The 15,115-nt window shown below is 40.1% G+C and overlaps 1 protein-coding gene across 1 annotated transcript; it reads right to left on the bottom strand.

Annotated features, from left to right (window-relative positions):
* Positions 1-597: 597 nt before the first annotated feature.
* On the bottom strand, positions 598-13,782 carry LOC131431368 (segmentation polarity homeobox protein engrailed). Its single transcript, XM_058597044.1, has 3 exons — positions 12,176-13,782; positions 2,733-2,833; positions 598-2,617 (listed from the first exon to the last, which is right to left on the bottom strand). The coding sequence occupies exons 1-3, from the start codon at positions 13,347-13,349 to the stop codon at positions 2,369-2,371; spliced, it is 1,524 nt and encodes a 507-aa protein (XP_058453027.1). The 5' UTR covers positions 13,350-13,782; the 3' UTR covers positions 598-2,368.
* Between the last annotated feature and the right edge of the window lie 1,333 nt (positions 13,783-15,115).

The following is a 15,115-nucleotide window of genomic DNA, read 5'->3' as shown; positions in this document are numbered from 1 at the left end:
TGACAATTTTCACGATTAGTCGTAAAAAATGGGGTGGCAGTAACCGAAATTGGTAGACATTTTGAAAATGAAATTCAAAAAATTTTGATGGCATTCGGTATTAAATCACGAAATAGATCTATTTCACCTCGTAAATATTCAATTCACTCACCTTTCCGATTGATGCTCTTCAATTCATGATGCTCTAAAAAATGTCAGAAAATACTTTTGTGTTGATATTCACGTAATTAAAAATTATTTTGAACGCAGCAAAAATTACAAGTGACTGTTTGCTTCGCAATTCGGCACAAAAAGAACGTGCTGCTATTACACACACATGGCATTTGTCGGATTGACGCTATCTGCATTCTGTCAAAAGTTACGGTGGGGTGCCGGCAACCGAACACCTCCCCCTACAGAAATAGAAAGCCGTTTCGATTGCAAGAAATTTATTTCTAGTTAGAATTCGCGCAATGACATAGTAACCGTCGAAATATTCGAACAATTCACAACATAAGATAGTAGAAACAGGGACAGAAATATGTGATATCTTTTTATGATACAGTAAAAGTCGGTCGCGTAATTTTCTGATTTAAATATCACATGGGTGTAGTTTATTACTCTCTTTTATATATTTTACGCATCCTTTTTTATTATAATATAGTAGGTTCTGTACTCTGTCTATGGTTAATCAGCTAATTTTCTACAATCTTAAGTATTATAGGAATAATAACCTTAGATGCTAGGAGAATAAAAATTCTTTCTGCCAAGCGAACAGATTGAATGTGTGATCCAGGTTATCCAGGTTTCTTATCCAATGTCTAAATGTCGGACATAAATTCACAACTAAAAGATGGACTTGAGCTGCACAAAGGTTCCCGAATAAACTGATTTGCATCGTTTGCAAGCCATGATATGAAGAATACTGAGGAAACGGCTCAAAGTGAAAATGGTCGGCCGATCGCCCCTCGGTAGCATAATTAAGCATAATTTAGATTAGATAGATGTGTGTGCTCAGTGGATGCACTGGTGGTTGAGTTGCACACTCCTACGGTATCAGGCTTGAAGTTCGGATCTTCCAACTTGTGCCTCTCGAAAACAGGTTCCAAACGCTCGCGGAAGTAAGCTGGCGTTTGAAGACTAATTATCTACATCAACATGTGCTCGACGTTGGGCAGACTTTTTTTTTCTTGTGTGGGAACACTGTCCGGCCCACTTTGCACGTTAATCTATTTTGTTTGTGGGTTTTGCTTGCTCTAATCCAATGTTGTTAATCTCAATTATTTTTAGTAGCTAATTTTTTACACTCGATCTTTCTTCGTTTACGTATGTACATTCGCTGGTTGTTTTTTTTTTGCTATAGCCTTTATGCTTGAACAGTGCTCTGATGTTTTAGGATTCTAAGATATTGGAAGAAAATAATTTATATGCTTCTTGCAAGTCTGAGACACACTTCGAAACAAGTAACCTAACCTTACACGCTCTTTTGCAAAACTATTCCCAATTTCGAGTGGGTGCGAATTATTAACTTGCTTGCTGTTTACTGCTATTTGTTTTCAGGCTTGATTTTTATTTTCGCGTTCTCGGATAAACTGACTTGTAGGGGAAATGGGTATTCCTTTTTATTGCACCACCCTTGTCAGCTGACCCCATTACTGCCGGACAAATATACATAATCTGCTCCATTTTAAACATACTCTCGAGAGCCTTTCAAAAGAACGGACGTGCGTGAGAAAGTTGTTGTTGTTCCTTCTCGTTCACTAGCTGTCAGATCCGGAGAGGCTTTTAAAATTCAATATTTACATTTACAGTTTCTCATACGGCCTCGTTTCAGCATTCGTTCGGATTTGTTTGTTTTAGCACAGCTTTCTTACATCTCGATCCCGCTCAAGGCAGGATGCGGAGGGAAAAGCATTAATTCAATTATTTAAATGTAATTGTACTGGGGCTAGTTGTTGTTTCACTGTCCTACTCCTCCGTTCCGAGTATTGCCCGGTAAGCCTCGCCTGCTTTTTTTTTACTTTCCTGCTTAGCTGACTGACAGCTTCAACCCATGGCAGCAGCAGCAGCGAGGTTATGTTCGACGTCAGTTGGGAGTGATGCAGCAACAAAATGGTACACGCCGCTGTCTGGAGATCAATAATTCAAAAGCTCTTGCAAAAATGCAACTGACAGCTTCGAGTTTCGAGAGATACTGTCCTTTTTGCAGTGGCACTATGATGACGCGGCGGCGGCGGCGGCGGCTGGAAGGTCTCACATTATGGATTCTTTTGTTTTCGTCAATGAGCAACAACTTCGCCTAATTAATGGTGATCCCAGTCGGAGGACAGTGTCAATTGTTTCTACACTCTCTCTCTCTCTCGGATTCAGTATCCGCGCCTGGCTAATTCTAAGGAATTTGACCGTTCATGCGCATCTCCAGTTCTTCCTCCTCCTTAGTGAGCGGCACCGTCGAATGGTTGTAGAGGCCCTGGGCCATCAACTGCAGTGCCAGGGGGTTCTTTTCCGAGGACGTCTTCTTGATTTTAGCCCGTTTATTTTGGAACCAAATCTTAATCTGCGACTCGTTGAGATTCAACTCGGCACTCAGTGCTTGGCGGCGTTTTTCTGTCAGGTATCGGTTTTCGTTGAATTCATTCTGAAAGGCGAAAGGAAAAAAAGGAAAAATCTATGGTTAGTTTGTTGTTCGAAAATAATGTGACAATGTAATCATGCAGAGCTGACTGTTGCGTAACTAGAATCGAGTGAATTACCTTCAGTCTTTGCAACTGGGCAGTGGTGAAAGCGGTCCGGGGACGTTTTTCTTCGCTTTCGCCTTTCTCCTTTGGCGGTTTCGTCCGACGGTAGCGGGGACCTGCAGGAAGATTGGGGAAAAAAATAAAAACGAAAGGAATTAATAAAATTGTCACCGATGGAATTGCAACGTGCAATAATTGCAATGCGATAGCCTGCGGCTGAGACTGAGTGAGAAACAAACGCGGGCCCCCCAAACTGGTTTACTAACACGATTGTGTAAGCACATAAGTCATAATTAATACTTGTTATCTAATTCAATTAAGACACATTTGAGATAGTGCTCCGAGTTTTTATTTTTCCGGTCGATAATTTATAGCCATGCGTTGACAACGAAATAACAACCGAAACGTCACTCGGTTGCCTGGATGCGTAGAATTAAAAATTTGACGAAGCTTTCAGGAAAAATGGAAATCTACGTGCACACAGAAAATATTTCCGACTTTGTCGACGTCGTCGTCGTCGGAGAAAATTAACTCCAACCTGGGAGCCGAAAACAGCAAAAAAGTCAAATAACTTGCCGCGCTTATAGCAGGAACGTGATTTTCGCACATTCCTGCTACTTCCATTTTGACAGTTATCACCCGTTCCGAACCAAGCTCCGCGGGTGGGGGGACTACGTTCCTTCGCTTCTTTACTGGGTAATTAGTTGTAGGAAAATATGCTCATTTTTTTTAGGACTTTCTAGGTAGATTAGAAAGCAACCGTAATCTAAATCTTTTCTGTATGATAATTTTCGGAAGAATGTTGAAGCTCACTCGTACAGTGTTCGCTCGGCCAGGGGGAGGGTGCCGAAAGCTAATTTAAATTAATAAAAATAAATAATCACTCTAATTAATAGAGAAGGAAATATTTTAACCTCGCGTTACGAGACAACCGCTCTGGCCATGGTCAAATGTTTATTACAATATATTTTAATTAAAATATTAGTTCGATAATTAATTCGCCCCTCGCTTCGGAGCTTTGATAAGGTTAAAGTTTTTATTTTATTGGCTGCTACCTGGGCACGCCGGCATATCCCCCGACTACGCGATATGAATATTTATTATCGTTGCTCGTCAGCTCACAACGAACAGCGCGATAATTTGACATTTTAATAGAGTTGAGCGAAGCAGGCTCTGCGGCTTATAATACCGGATAGGTGCGCAGAGCTGTCAAAAGTTTGCAATTTTTATTATAATCGCATCAACGGCATTTGTTTGGACAGCGGCGTATTCTCGGAAATGTCATCCGGCTGCAAAATGTAGCCTACGAGAGAAACAAATTGTCACACTTGTGAATAGCAAACGAATCGAACAATAGGGAACAATTTCTAGATGGCGTGACTGATAATTACCTTTGGACTTCGTACGTACTAGCCCGTTCTGAGTGAGGAACGCCCCTTTAGACCTTTTTAGTCGAGACATGTTAAGGTAATCAAGCCCCGGAATCAAGTCTCAGCATGTGCTACTCTACTCAAGGAAGTTGTTGTTCATGCACGTATAGCGTAATGACAGTGTTGCCTGTCTCGTGCAAACATATTGATAAGAAAAGTGCATTGGAAAGCTAATTATTCTGCTGCTTGAGTGTAGGGGGGATCGGACATTCATGTAAATCTAATGAAGTCATAAGTGAGGTAGTCGCCATCTTACGGTTGCAGTTATGCATGTGTCAAACAGGGTAAATAGGAGATAATTATGTAATTTTATAAAGGTCCAGTAGTAATTAAATAGGAGCGTTTGTTTACAGTGCATTCGAAGTGGGAATCGGGACAGCTGCACGATTTCAGATCGCTCGATCGATAGGTTCTCGTCAACAAATCTGCGAACAACTCAATCAACAGGGGTTTGGATTATCACCAGCGATCGGAACTGCAAGTGACTCATCAGTCATCGGGAAATCAATATGAAAACGGGCGATGATCGTAGATAGCCATGCCCGGCCACCGATGGCAGCCATATTTGTCAGGCTAGATAACCTCAAATTGCAGTTGCGCGTATTCTCTCGATTTGGAACTGATTTGCTACACATAATTATTGTTCGATCTTTATGGCACACATGCGGGCACATGAGACGTGCCGGTATGTTCGGCGCAATTCGAGTCGTTTTTTTTTCTTCTATATCAGATTCCGGCCGCCTGTCAAATAGGTGGCATGTCCCAGCCAATCGGTGTCGTTAGTCGTCGGGCTAACGAAGCTGGATTGTTCTAATTTATTGAGTTTTGATTGGCTCTAAGTATGGATACGGCTTAGGCTTAGGTTGATTTTGACTTATTGGGCTATTACGAGTGGTTAATTTATTCATTTACCCTCATAATCAAAATTTCAGCCACGTTTCCAGCAGGGAAAACTAGATCACAAACTCTATTTACACTGGAATCTTTTGCAAAACAACATTGATCATCATCTCCAATTATCGCCTACTCGGATTGTTTATTTGTCTTTCCATCTACTTTGAACCCTAACCTCAAAAGAAGTTCCTAGGCTTTCAACGACGCCACTGCTGATCAAAGTGACGCTGTGTTTTCCGTTTTCCCCGGCTTCGTTTCGGGTGTACCGATCGAACTGGAACCCGACACAGAAGCGACAGAGCGACGGTCGACGAGTGACACTAGCGGAGAGAGAACCATAAAAAAAAGCACTCGCCGCGATGTCAGAACAGATGTCAAGCTAGAGGCAAGTCGGAGTCCCCTTCTGAAATTAATATGTTCGATGATATGTTGCCGTTGTTGTTATCGTTGTTGTTGTTCGAAATTGGGAAACCGAGATCGTTTCCCGAACCCTAATTGGTAGCGTAGAGTTACCAGTAGATGGGATTTTATGGCAAGTGATGATCGATTTATGCGTCTTGTCGCCTTGCTCAGAAAAGATCTAACCAATTAACGCTCCCCGAAAGTGGGTCTAGTTGTTGTTGTGGCGGTTTATACACGGGATGAATCAGGGAAGCGTGTCGGACAAATTTATTTCTTTTTGTCTTACAAATAGTTTACTTTCAACAAAGATTTGTAATTGATATCGTAGATGGAAGGTCGTAAAACCGCCCGCTCTGGTCCGCGATGGCCGCTTGCGAGACGAGTTAATGTGCCGGAACGATGAGCTCTGGGTTTAATAAATTTTAATTATTCCGTAATAAAAGTACATTTGGAGAAAATAACGCGCCGTTAATGGCAGCGATTGAAATATCAGCCGCCCTAATGGTAAACGATGGGAGTAGGCTCTGAGCAGGGCATAACCCTTTGCTTTTCCCTATAGGATCCCGATCGAACGGTCGCGCTGACACTACACTGAACCAAGTCGCCATTCTTATCTAGATCGGTGCTGGGAAATGCTAGCCCATACAATTTATGTTCGACTAAATTATCGATACTATATTAATTAACTTCAGCTGCCATGGAACAAACGGGGTGGTACGGAGTGTGGTCTGAAAAAGTAAACTCGAAGCGGACCAGCAGAAATAGAGCAATTACTCGCGGACTTTTTTTTAAGGAGACGGTGATCTTGGGTTGAATGGTTTTAGTCATATCTCTTGAAGTGTTTTTTCAGTGAACCAAAAAAAAACATTGAAACGAAACTTCAAACCGAGAATGTAAAGTTTTACCTCAACCTCCCCGAAAGCTGTTATCTACCGACTGGCAGTCAATTTAGCAGACTCCAACTATGCATTCAATCTAGCGAGTCCCATCGTCGTTGCTGTCGGTCCTTTCGGTCGGTTGGTTGGTTAGTTGGTTGAGGGAGGGTTTGACTATTAAATAAAATTATTTATTCCTTCAATTAATTGACTATTTATTTCTACCGATCTGCTGGATCTGCTAGGTTCCCCTGCAAAAGGGGTAGAAAATGCTTTGCTTGAAACCGACCGAGGGGCTTGTTTGTGCGAGGTGATTGTACCTGCAGGAAAGGTGCAGCTGAGGGGTTCCCATAGAAATGATTACGATCGTTACGCTATCCCGTTTCGGTTACGCGCGTGGTTTCAGGTCATTTGGCGAGCGGGTTGATGAATGGGGGGGAAATTTCTGCCAGCATTTTGTCGAAAAAAAAACGGTGTGGTTAAAAGATACTGATAACAGATTCTGATAGTATTGATCGGGATCAAAAATGTGTTGAGGCAAAGACCGTGTCGTTCTCGTGCGCCTCGTTTTAGATTGTGGTCACTGTCAATTCATGTGATAGGGATCCGGTTCACGTTTAGATTTATACAATAAACTGGAAATCTGGTTTTGTTGAGTTGTCACTTGTACGCTTATTCAGTTTTATTCAATTTAGTAGATTTAAGAAGGACTAGTTAATGTTTGATGAGGAGGCAAAAGTGGACATCCGACGAATGTGTGCGATTCATGGCTGTAATGTTCCAAATGCATATTAATTTGCAAAACTCGTTCAAGTAATTTTCAATTCAAAAACCGGATAAAAAACATCGATTACAAAAATGTGCATTTTGCAAAGCAAAAGTCGTTTGAATTACTTTTCTCTGCAAAACAAAAACGGAAGAATATAATGTTAACTACAAAAACAGGACATGAATAGCCAATTTTTTTCCGGAATAGGCTTTTGCATTCTTGGTTTTTTCCATTCAAAGCTTTTGGGTGGCTGAGGACGCAGTTGCATAGACTAAGCCGCCTTTAACAAACAAGCAAACCATGGTTCATTCGCAGCGACAGTCTGCCCAAAAACATTGAATACAAAAACCGGATAAAAACTGTTTGTTTTTTCGAACGACCCAGTTAAAATGTTTCAGATCCTTGAAAACTTGTTTTGTACTGTTATTGTCATAAATACTTTTTTAAACTACTTTCACACTGTCGAATACAAGTTTGGTTTTTGTATTCAAAAGTACTAAAACGGGGTTTTCAAATCAGACTGTATTTATTCATTGGGTTTAATGAATTAAGCGAAAGTATTCAAAATTTCTACTTTGATATTATTTTTTAATCGTTTCTTTTCAATTTGCAGTTCAATGGCTTGATATATTAGTTATTTGTAATGTTATAATTGTGTCCTTCTTTTTCACCTTCTATAAAACTCGACCAACGAAAAGATATTACTATAATCATCATTTGAGTCGGATATTATCAATTTAAAAATCGGAAATATTTGCATCATTTTGGTTCTCAATTTATTTACGTAGCTCTTTAAAATACTATTACAGTGAAGGTTAAAGCCGGGCTGAAGTAAATGATATTAATAATAACAATAATATTACAGTGAATGCCAAGTACTTGCAATTGTTTTTCCTACATCATATTCAAACGTTTTAGCTACGTAGCTAAAAAAAGCGAGATTGTTTGAAAATATTTAAAATTAAGACGGGTATAGCGTGATGGGTAAGTCGATGCCTTTCACGCAGCCCTTCTGGGATCGATTCGCAACACCGCACATAGGATAGGAAAAAATTTTCTGGTCCGATGAGGCGAATGACCTTAAGTTTAAAACCTCTATAATCGAATCAAAAAAAAAAGTTACAGTGATGAAGTAATCTCGAATCACTATACCATTTATTCAAGTGGCATATGAAATTCCTTATCCCGTTCAGTTTGTTTCCCAACTTGATTGGTCAACAGTGAAGTTTGAAAAAAAAATCTCTATCTTGAATCTATGCATCCATGACTTGTGATTTACTTTCAATGCAGACTTTTAGTATTTCCATCCAAATTTAAAAATTATGCTATTCGGCAAGCAATTGAAGGCTGCAGTTTTATTTACGTCCTGAATCAAACTTGAATTCTAAACAATCACAGTTTCAAATTAAATTAAAATCTTCACATAAAACAGCAATTCGATCCAAATACAAATTTTCGAAATCAAACCAAACAAACTTAAAATGATTCTCTTGAAGCTTATGATTAGGGCTTAAAGATACGATTTAATCGATGCTCATCACCGTTCTACATTTTGTGGTGTTCACGCAAATACTGTTGCAGTTTAGGAATTGTTTTCTCGTTCAAAATATAGAACAAACTATAAAATACTCAGGTATTTTCCTTTAAAGCAAGTGGACTAAACTTTTCTGCGAGAACACACAAAATTATGCACGCAAGGAACAGTTTCAAGTCATTAGGCGACGAAAAAATGGCATAAATAATGATAATAACTACCGAGATTTTCAGGCAACTCACAATTTCTTTGTTTCATTTAAATCTATATTGCTTATCAGTCTCAAATGGAAAATCCGCATGTTGAAAACAAGACGATTCGTATTTTATTTCCGAGTTTTCTAATTTTTTGTCCTGCAAAAAGGCTAAATCTTTTTATTATTTCTCAAGATATTGGTTATGCATAACGCTCGTATATCTTTTTTTTGACGAAAAACAGTAAAAAAACGATAAATCAAGAAAATACAGTACATCTACTTTGAAAAAAAAAACAGTGCATTTTGCAGTACGCATTTTATCTAACAATAGTGAATAAAAAAACAAAAGCAAGTGATGAAAACAATAAAATGATTTATTTTCATAATCTCAATAGTTTGTTTTTATTTCCGTTTTAAGGTATTTTTTAGTTCAATAAAAACCAAAAAAAAAAGCATGGATTGATCATCCAACATTTTTTTGCACAAAACAAGCACATTTTTTTAAAAAAAGAAACAGATATTTTTGATGATGATTTTGATTTAGTGTATTCTTACTTTTTGGTGGAGTCTTTTTTCTCTTTTTTTTAATCAAGAAAATTTAACACGACGTGTGGCGCGAGAAACTCACTCATAACAAGAATGAATAATAAACAAAACCATGATAAAAAGGAGAGAAAGAAACCAATCTATTTGTTGTCCGCGGGTATTCATATTTGCACTGTTCTTTCTGGCGAAATTCTATGAGTTAAGGATTTAAAACTCATTAGTTATTATTTGAAGTGAAAATTACAGTACACTTCAATGGGAAAATACAGTACAATATAGTACAGATACGAGCGTTAGTAATGCATGACTAAAATTTCAATGTTTTTATATGATAAACTAATGAAATTTTCTCTGAATGAGACTTATATAGGAATACTTTGCATATGGGGCAGAGAGAAGTTGATTTTTTTTCACATTTTACAGAAAACATCCACAATTTTCATTGAAATTTCTGAAAGTAAATTCAGGATAGACTTCATCCATCAAGCATCTCTTTTCGCCAAAATGAAAAAAAAGATTTGATTACACAGCAAAAAATTACGAAATTCACAGGTGACGTAAATCCGCATATGACACAATTCGTGTCAATTTACATGCTTTAGCACTCAAAACTAAGTCAGAATGCATGAAATATAAGTTAGAATTACTGTAAAAATGAGTCATTCACAGTTAATTTAGCTGAAGCTTACATCGATACAGACACAAATTTTATTTGTACATGTTAGAAGATGAAATATTGGGCCGTATGAATAAAACGTAGCATGCTTGAATTTCGGTAGTAAATGCTACGTGTGGATCCCGTTCCTGTCAAAAGAAGAGAGTTTACTAGACAACAACTTTCGAACATGCTACAAATTGTAGTATTTACTACAAGTGTTCGGTAGGTAGTTCTAGAGGTTGCTACTAGTGTGTTTGCTGATAAAGTGAAGTACAGAAATTAAAAAAGTGGCAATTTTACAGATGTGAGTACGTTTCTTGCTTTGTGCATGCTTATGTCAGCTCTGTGTCGACACGGTAGGCAGTAAATGCTTAAATTCAGAAATAGCATTAACTACATGTTCGAACTTGTTTTTTATTCCTACCAAACCGCATTATACTCTGTGGACTTTGTTTTTGAGAAGATACTACAAACAACAGACTTTACTACATTTTATTCATACGGCCCATTCAGTCACGTACATAGAGGGGGGCTCAAGAGGCCCTGGCCCCTCCCGAAATCAAAAACCTATAATTATTTAGAATGTCTCAGACATGTGTTATAGAAATAACAAGACAGTAAACGTAATGAAATGTAATACAATATCAGCTCCAGTGGAAAAGTTGAAAGTGTATGTTAAAAACAGCCGTAAAAGGCACAACGAGAATTAGGTACATAAGCAATCTTCAGTAACATTATTTTTTAATCTTTGGGCAACTCCCGAAATCAAACCCTGGGTACGGGCCTGGGCCCATTGTGTCATCACCGAAGAAATTACGGCATGCTTGAATTTACGTCAAGCGAAAATTTCATTTTTTCTAAGAGTGAACATAATGATTCAGTGAAAGAGAGAAGTATCAATTAACAGACTATTATTCTACCAAATTTTGAATGTTTTAATCTTCATTCTTTCGCTTTTTCGATTATTGTTGAAAACAACAAGAGTAAAAATGTCAAAAACTGATACCTTCGTCCAATAAATAAAAATAAAATAATGCATTCCACTTAAAATTGAGTTCATCAAACTCAACAATTCAATAAGTAAAAAATTAAGTCAGTATATCTAACCTATCAACAAATTTTCGTATAAACCATAAGGAAACTACTAAAATTTGATTATTGATCGAAACCTGCAAATTGCATTGAGAAAGCTCAAAGTCGGGTGCATTTCTGGTTGCGTGTGCTCTTGCGGGTTGATTCGTTTATGTCAGTTGACTCGATAAAGGCCCTTATTACCGTTCTCACTTCCACTTTCACTTTCACATCACTCACACATCACTTCACTTGATTTTACCTATTACCAGTATCACGCATAGTGAAGTAATCACTGTGGTGGAAAAAAACTATTTTTTTCAAAAAAATTTTGGTGGCGTGATGTTCATAATGACATCAAGTTCATCCAAGTAATTACTTTTGTCTCTGAAGCGACTTCCGTAATAAGGACCTACATTCACTTCACTTGATATTCACCGTGAAGTGATACCCATAATAAGGGTCACAGTCACTTCACTTGGTTTTCACCGTGTAGTGACACCGGTAATAAGGGCCAAAATTTATCGGAAGCAAAATCAATGGTAACTTGGATTCGATCGTACCATAGTCGCCGTTACTCGGAATTTTGGGCGCAAAATGAGTAAAGCAATGTTCTGGTATAACATTCCTTTTGTGGCAATCATTTTTTTGTTTTAATCAATTTGTCAGCCAATTTTAAGCATACAGAACCACTGACACTAAAAATCTTTCCAGGCTGGGAATCGAACATACGGCCACTGACTTAAAACACCAGCACCCTAAGCCAATGCAGAATAATAATATTGACACTAGGATGAATTAGTCTATTAAAATTAAAGAGGAATGAGCCTTCTACGTCAGAAGGACCTTGCCAATTGCTTCGAAGTAAACAGTGACTATTTACATAAAAAATTTGTACAATTCCGAGGGTAATTCCTATATCATAAAACGACAAGCTTAACTCTTAATTTTTTTCTCGTAATTAAAAATGTTTTTTTATTTTGTATTTATTGAATTATTTAAACCCCAAATAAACATCAAACTCCACTAAACTCACTCAATCGCAGCAGGCCGACCCAGTAATTAAAACTAAATAAAACTCACCCGAACTCGGTCGATCACTGTAACGGGTGCAGTACACCCAGGCCGGCCACAGATTTCCGTTGCTATCACCGTCCTTGCTGCTGCCAGTTTCCGACCGGGCATCATCCGAAGATGCTCCTCCATCGTTATGGCCGTTGTCGGAATGTCCACTTGTGGGTGCATCGCGACCACCGTTTCCGGGTAAACTGGATGCCACCGTTGCCGTAGGTTTAGGAATCGGCCGTGGACTTAACTTTGGACTGCTGCTGGCATTGCTTCGGGTATCGATATTACAACTGCCGGCCGTACCGGATGTTGCCCTGTCGGAAGATGTCACGTGTTGACCGATTTGCGATACGGTTTTACACAGGGAACCAAGCGGGGGCATCGAGTGTGGGTGGACGGTGGCGGCCGCAGCCGCTGCTTTCGCTTGATTTTCCAACAGTTTAGCTTGGAACTTGCGGTGGCTGTTGATGATTTCCTCGTGCAACTTTGGGTAACTGGTTGCACTGAATCCATTCAGCAACGGAGAACGAGGATCTATGCTGGGGATGGCCTTCGTACCAAAGTCGTACAGGGTTGGAATACGGGGGTGGTAATGGTGGTGGTTGTTGTTGTTGTTGTTGTTAAACATCAACATGCTGGCCGCAGCGGCTGCTGCAACTTGAGGCTCATAGCAGCTTGAATCCTGAGATTCACTGTCAGTATGGTAAGGATTGTGACTGCTACTGCCATTGCTGGAGCACAATCGAGGTGATTTGCTAATATCGTACGGGCGGAACAGACTGTCCCTTCGTTCAAAAGATCGTTGATGTTGCAGTTGAAACGAAGATCCATTTGGGCTGTTGGAATTCGAACTGCATCGCGGACTTGCCATGGGACTTACTGTCTGCTGGCTGGTTGCGGATGGTGCCTTTCCAAAACTTCCGCTCAAAATATTGGAAATCGAAAACGAAATTCCAGATTGCTGAGTAGGCTGGGGAGGAATCGGATCCGTCACCTCCTGCTTGATGAGCAGCGGTGAGATCGGTACCAGTGGCGACATCTCATCTCCACTAGGCGAACAACGTGTTCCACCGTTTGCGGTAAGCATCGTTGCGGTGGCAGAATTAACCGGACTTTGACTGTGATGATGATGATGATGGTGTGGCGGACTGGGTGCACTCTGAGGGCTGCAACGGTCTTCCAATGCCATACTGGCTAATGCAGAAATTTTATCGAAAATGTTTATCACTGCACTTAACTCGCAACTACACTATTTCTTCACTTCAAATCTCAAACCAATCGTCATTAGAACTTGTCATCCATAACTCACTTAGCTTCACACTTGACGGAGCACGCCGGGAACTGCGAGACACGTGTGCGTCCACGGAGAACGACTGCGACGAAGTAATGAAGGGTGTGCTGTGTGTCCAAGAAAGAATCACTGCGATCACTGTGCGGTCGGTCAAAAACAAACACACGCGACTGATCCCCTGCAGGTCTCTCAGGGCTAAGCCACACAATTATCGACTGGCAGACTGGCAAAATGACCAAGTACAAACACACGAAAGTTGATCCGATCGCGATCCGAGCGAGAGAGCTATCCTCTATTATAAATTGTGATGTGACATAGTCAAATGTCACCTGCGATCTGAGCCTCTGTGACTGACAGCTGAGTGAGAGCTCAACCAAACTGACTGGTTTATTTTTTGCTTCTGCTGCTTCTCCTGGTATCTCTATTAATTTTCATACCGTCTCACTCGATCATCTTCCGATCGATAGCACCTTTCCGTTCTAACCTACAGGCGTCAAGGGTTGCCGAAGTTTACTCAACGCACACCAACCAACCACAGCTTGCTTCACTTACCGAAACGAGACAATCTAACAGATCTCACGAATGAGAGAACGAGATCGAGCACAAATAAATTGATCAACACAAACATCTTCTTGCTAATTGTTCTGTAGGTGTGTGAGTAGAACTGTTCGCGCAGTAGGCGTGGCTATCCGGCAAATGTCAAACACGCCCGCTCGAACGGAATGTAATGGAACATTCGAAGAGAATTGACTTGTTTCAACATACCAACACAAGCACAAGCTTCCAAAAGGTATGTTCGCCCTGATTTACGGCACATGAGAGAGAGAGAGAGTGTGTGCGTTCAAGTTCCCTTTTTCCTTTCGTCGTTCGCTTGCTAGCGTTCCGGTGCGTTGGTATGCGATCGTCGCACATTCATACAACTTTATTATTCAATCGAGATTTTTGTGTGCCTCGTCGCTTCATTCGGTTCGCGAGTTCGTCTGCCTACAAAACCCCACCCCTCGAACACGGATCCTGTGTCGAGAATCGACCACCCATGTTGACGTGTGCGGCCACTGCACAGCACTAGCGCCTTGCCCATCGAATAAATCGAGATGTTATTTTTATAATTGTATAATTTCAAAATTAACTACTTAATGTAAATATATGTATGTGTTGTTGTTCCCCTCGCCTTCTCGATTGTACCGAGAGGCAATTCCCCAACGCAATAGTCGAGTTTGAGCACCGAAAAAAAAAACAAAAAACCTCGATGCGGTAGGTAAAAGCTTTTACATTCAATTAGAGGGAAGAAGAAAAAAACATCGAATCCACAATCGACTTGTCAAAAACTAATCATTCCCATGGAATTGAATAAGCATGCGGACGCGGCACAACGAATTAAGCTGTCATTTGATAGCCACTCTCGGCCGTCACTCCGTCAGATGGATGAGTTTAAGAACTCCGACCGGTCCTGCGTCAATTTATTAAATCATTATCTGCATATATGCTAATTATACTTAGTAGCCCCAGTCGAAGACTAACCAAGCTGCGTCGCCATTAACGGCGGTGAGGTTGCCGGCGGCTGTTTCGCACGACGCCATGCTTTCACTCCTTCCATCGCGCGGCGGTTTTGGTCCCGGTTTGGTCGGTGCTTTAAAACACCTCAAACAGTGTTTTTTTTTTCG

Source organism: Malaya genurostris, chromosome 2 (genome assembly GCF_030247185.1).
Source record: "Malaya genurostris strain Urasoe2022 chromosome 2, Malgen_1.1, whole genome shotgun sequence".
Classification (NCBI taxonomy): domain Eukaryota; kingdom Metazoa; phylum Arthropoda; class Insecta; order Diptera; family Culicidae; genus Malaya; species Malaya genurostris.
Note: the sequence above shows the minus strand (reverse complement) of the source record. Positions and strands in the feature narration are given on the sequence as shown.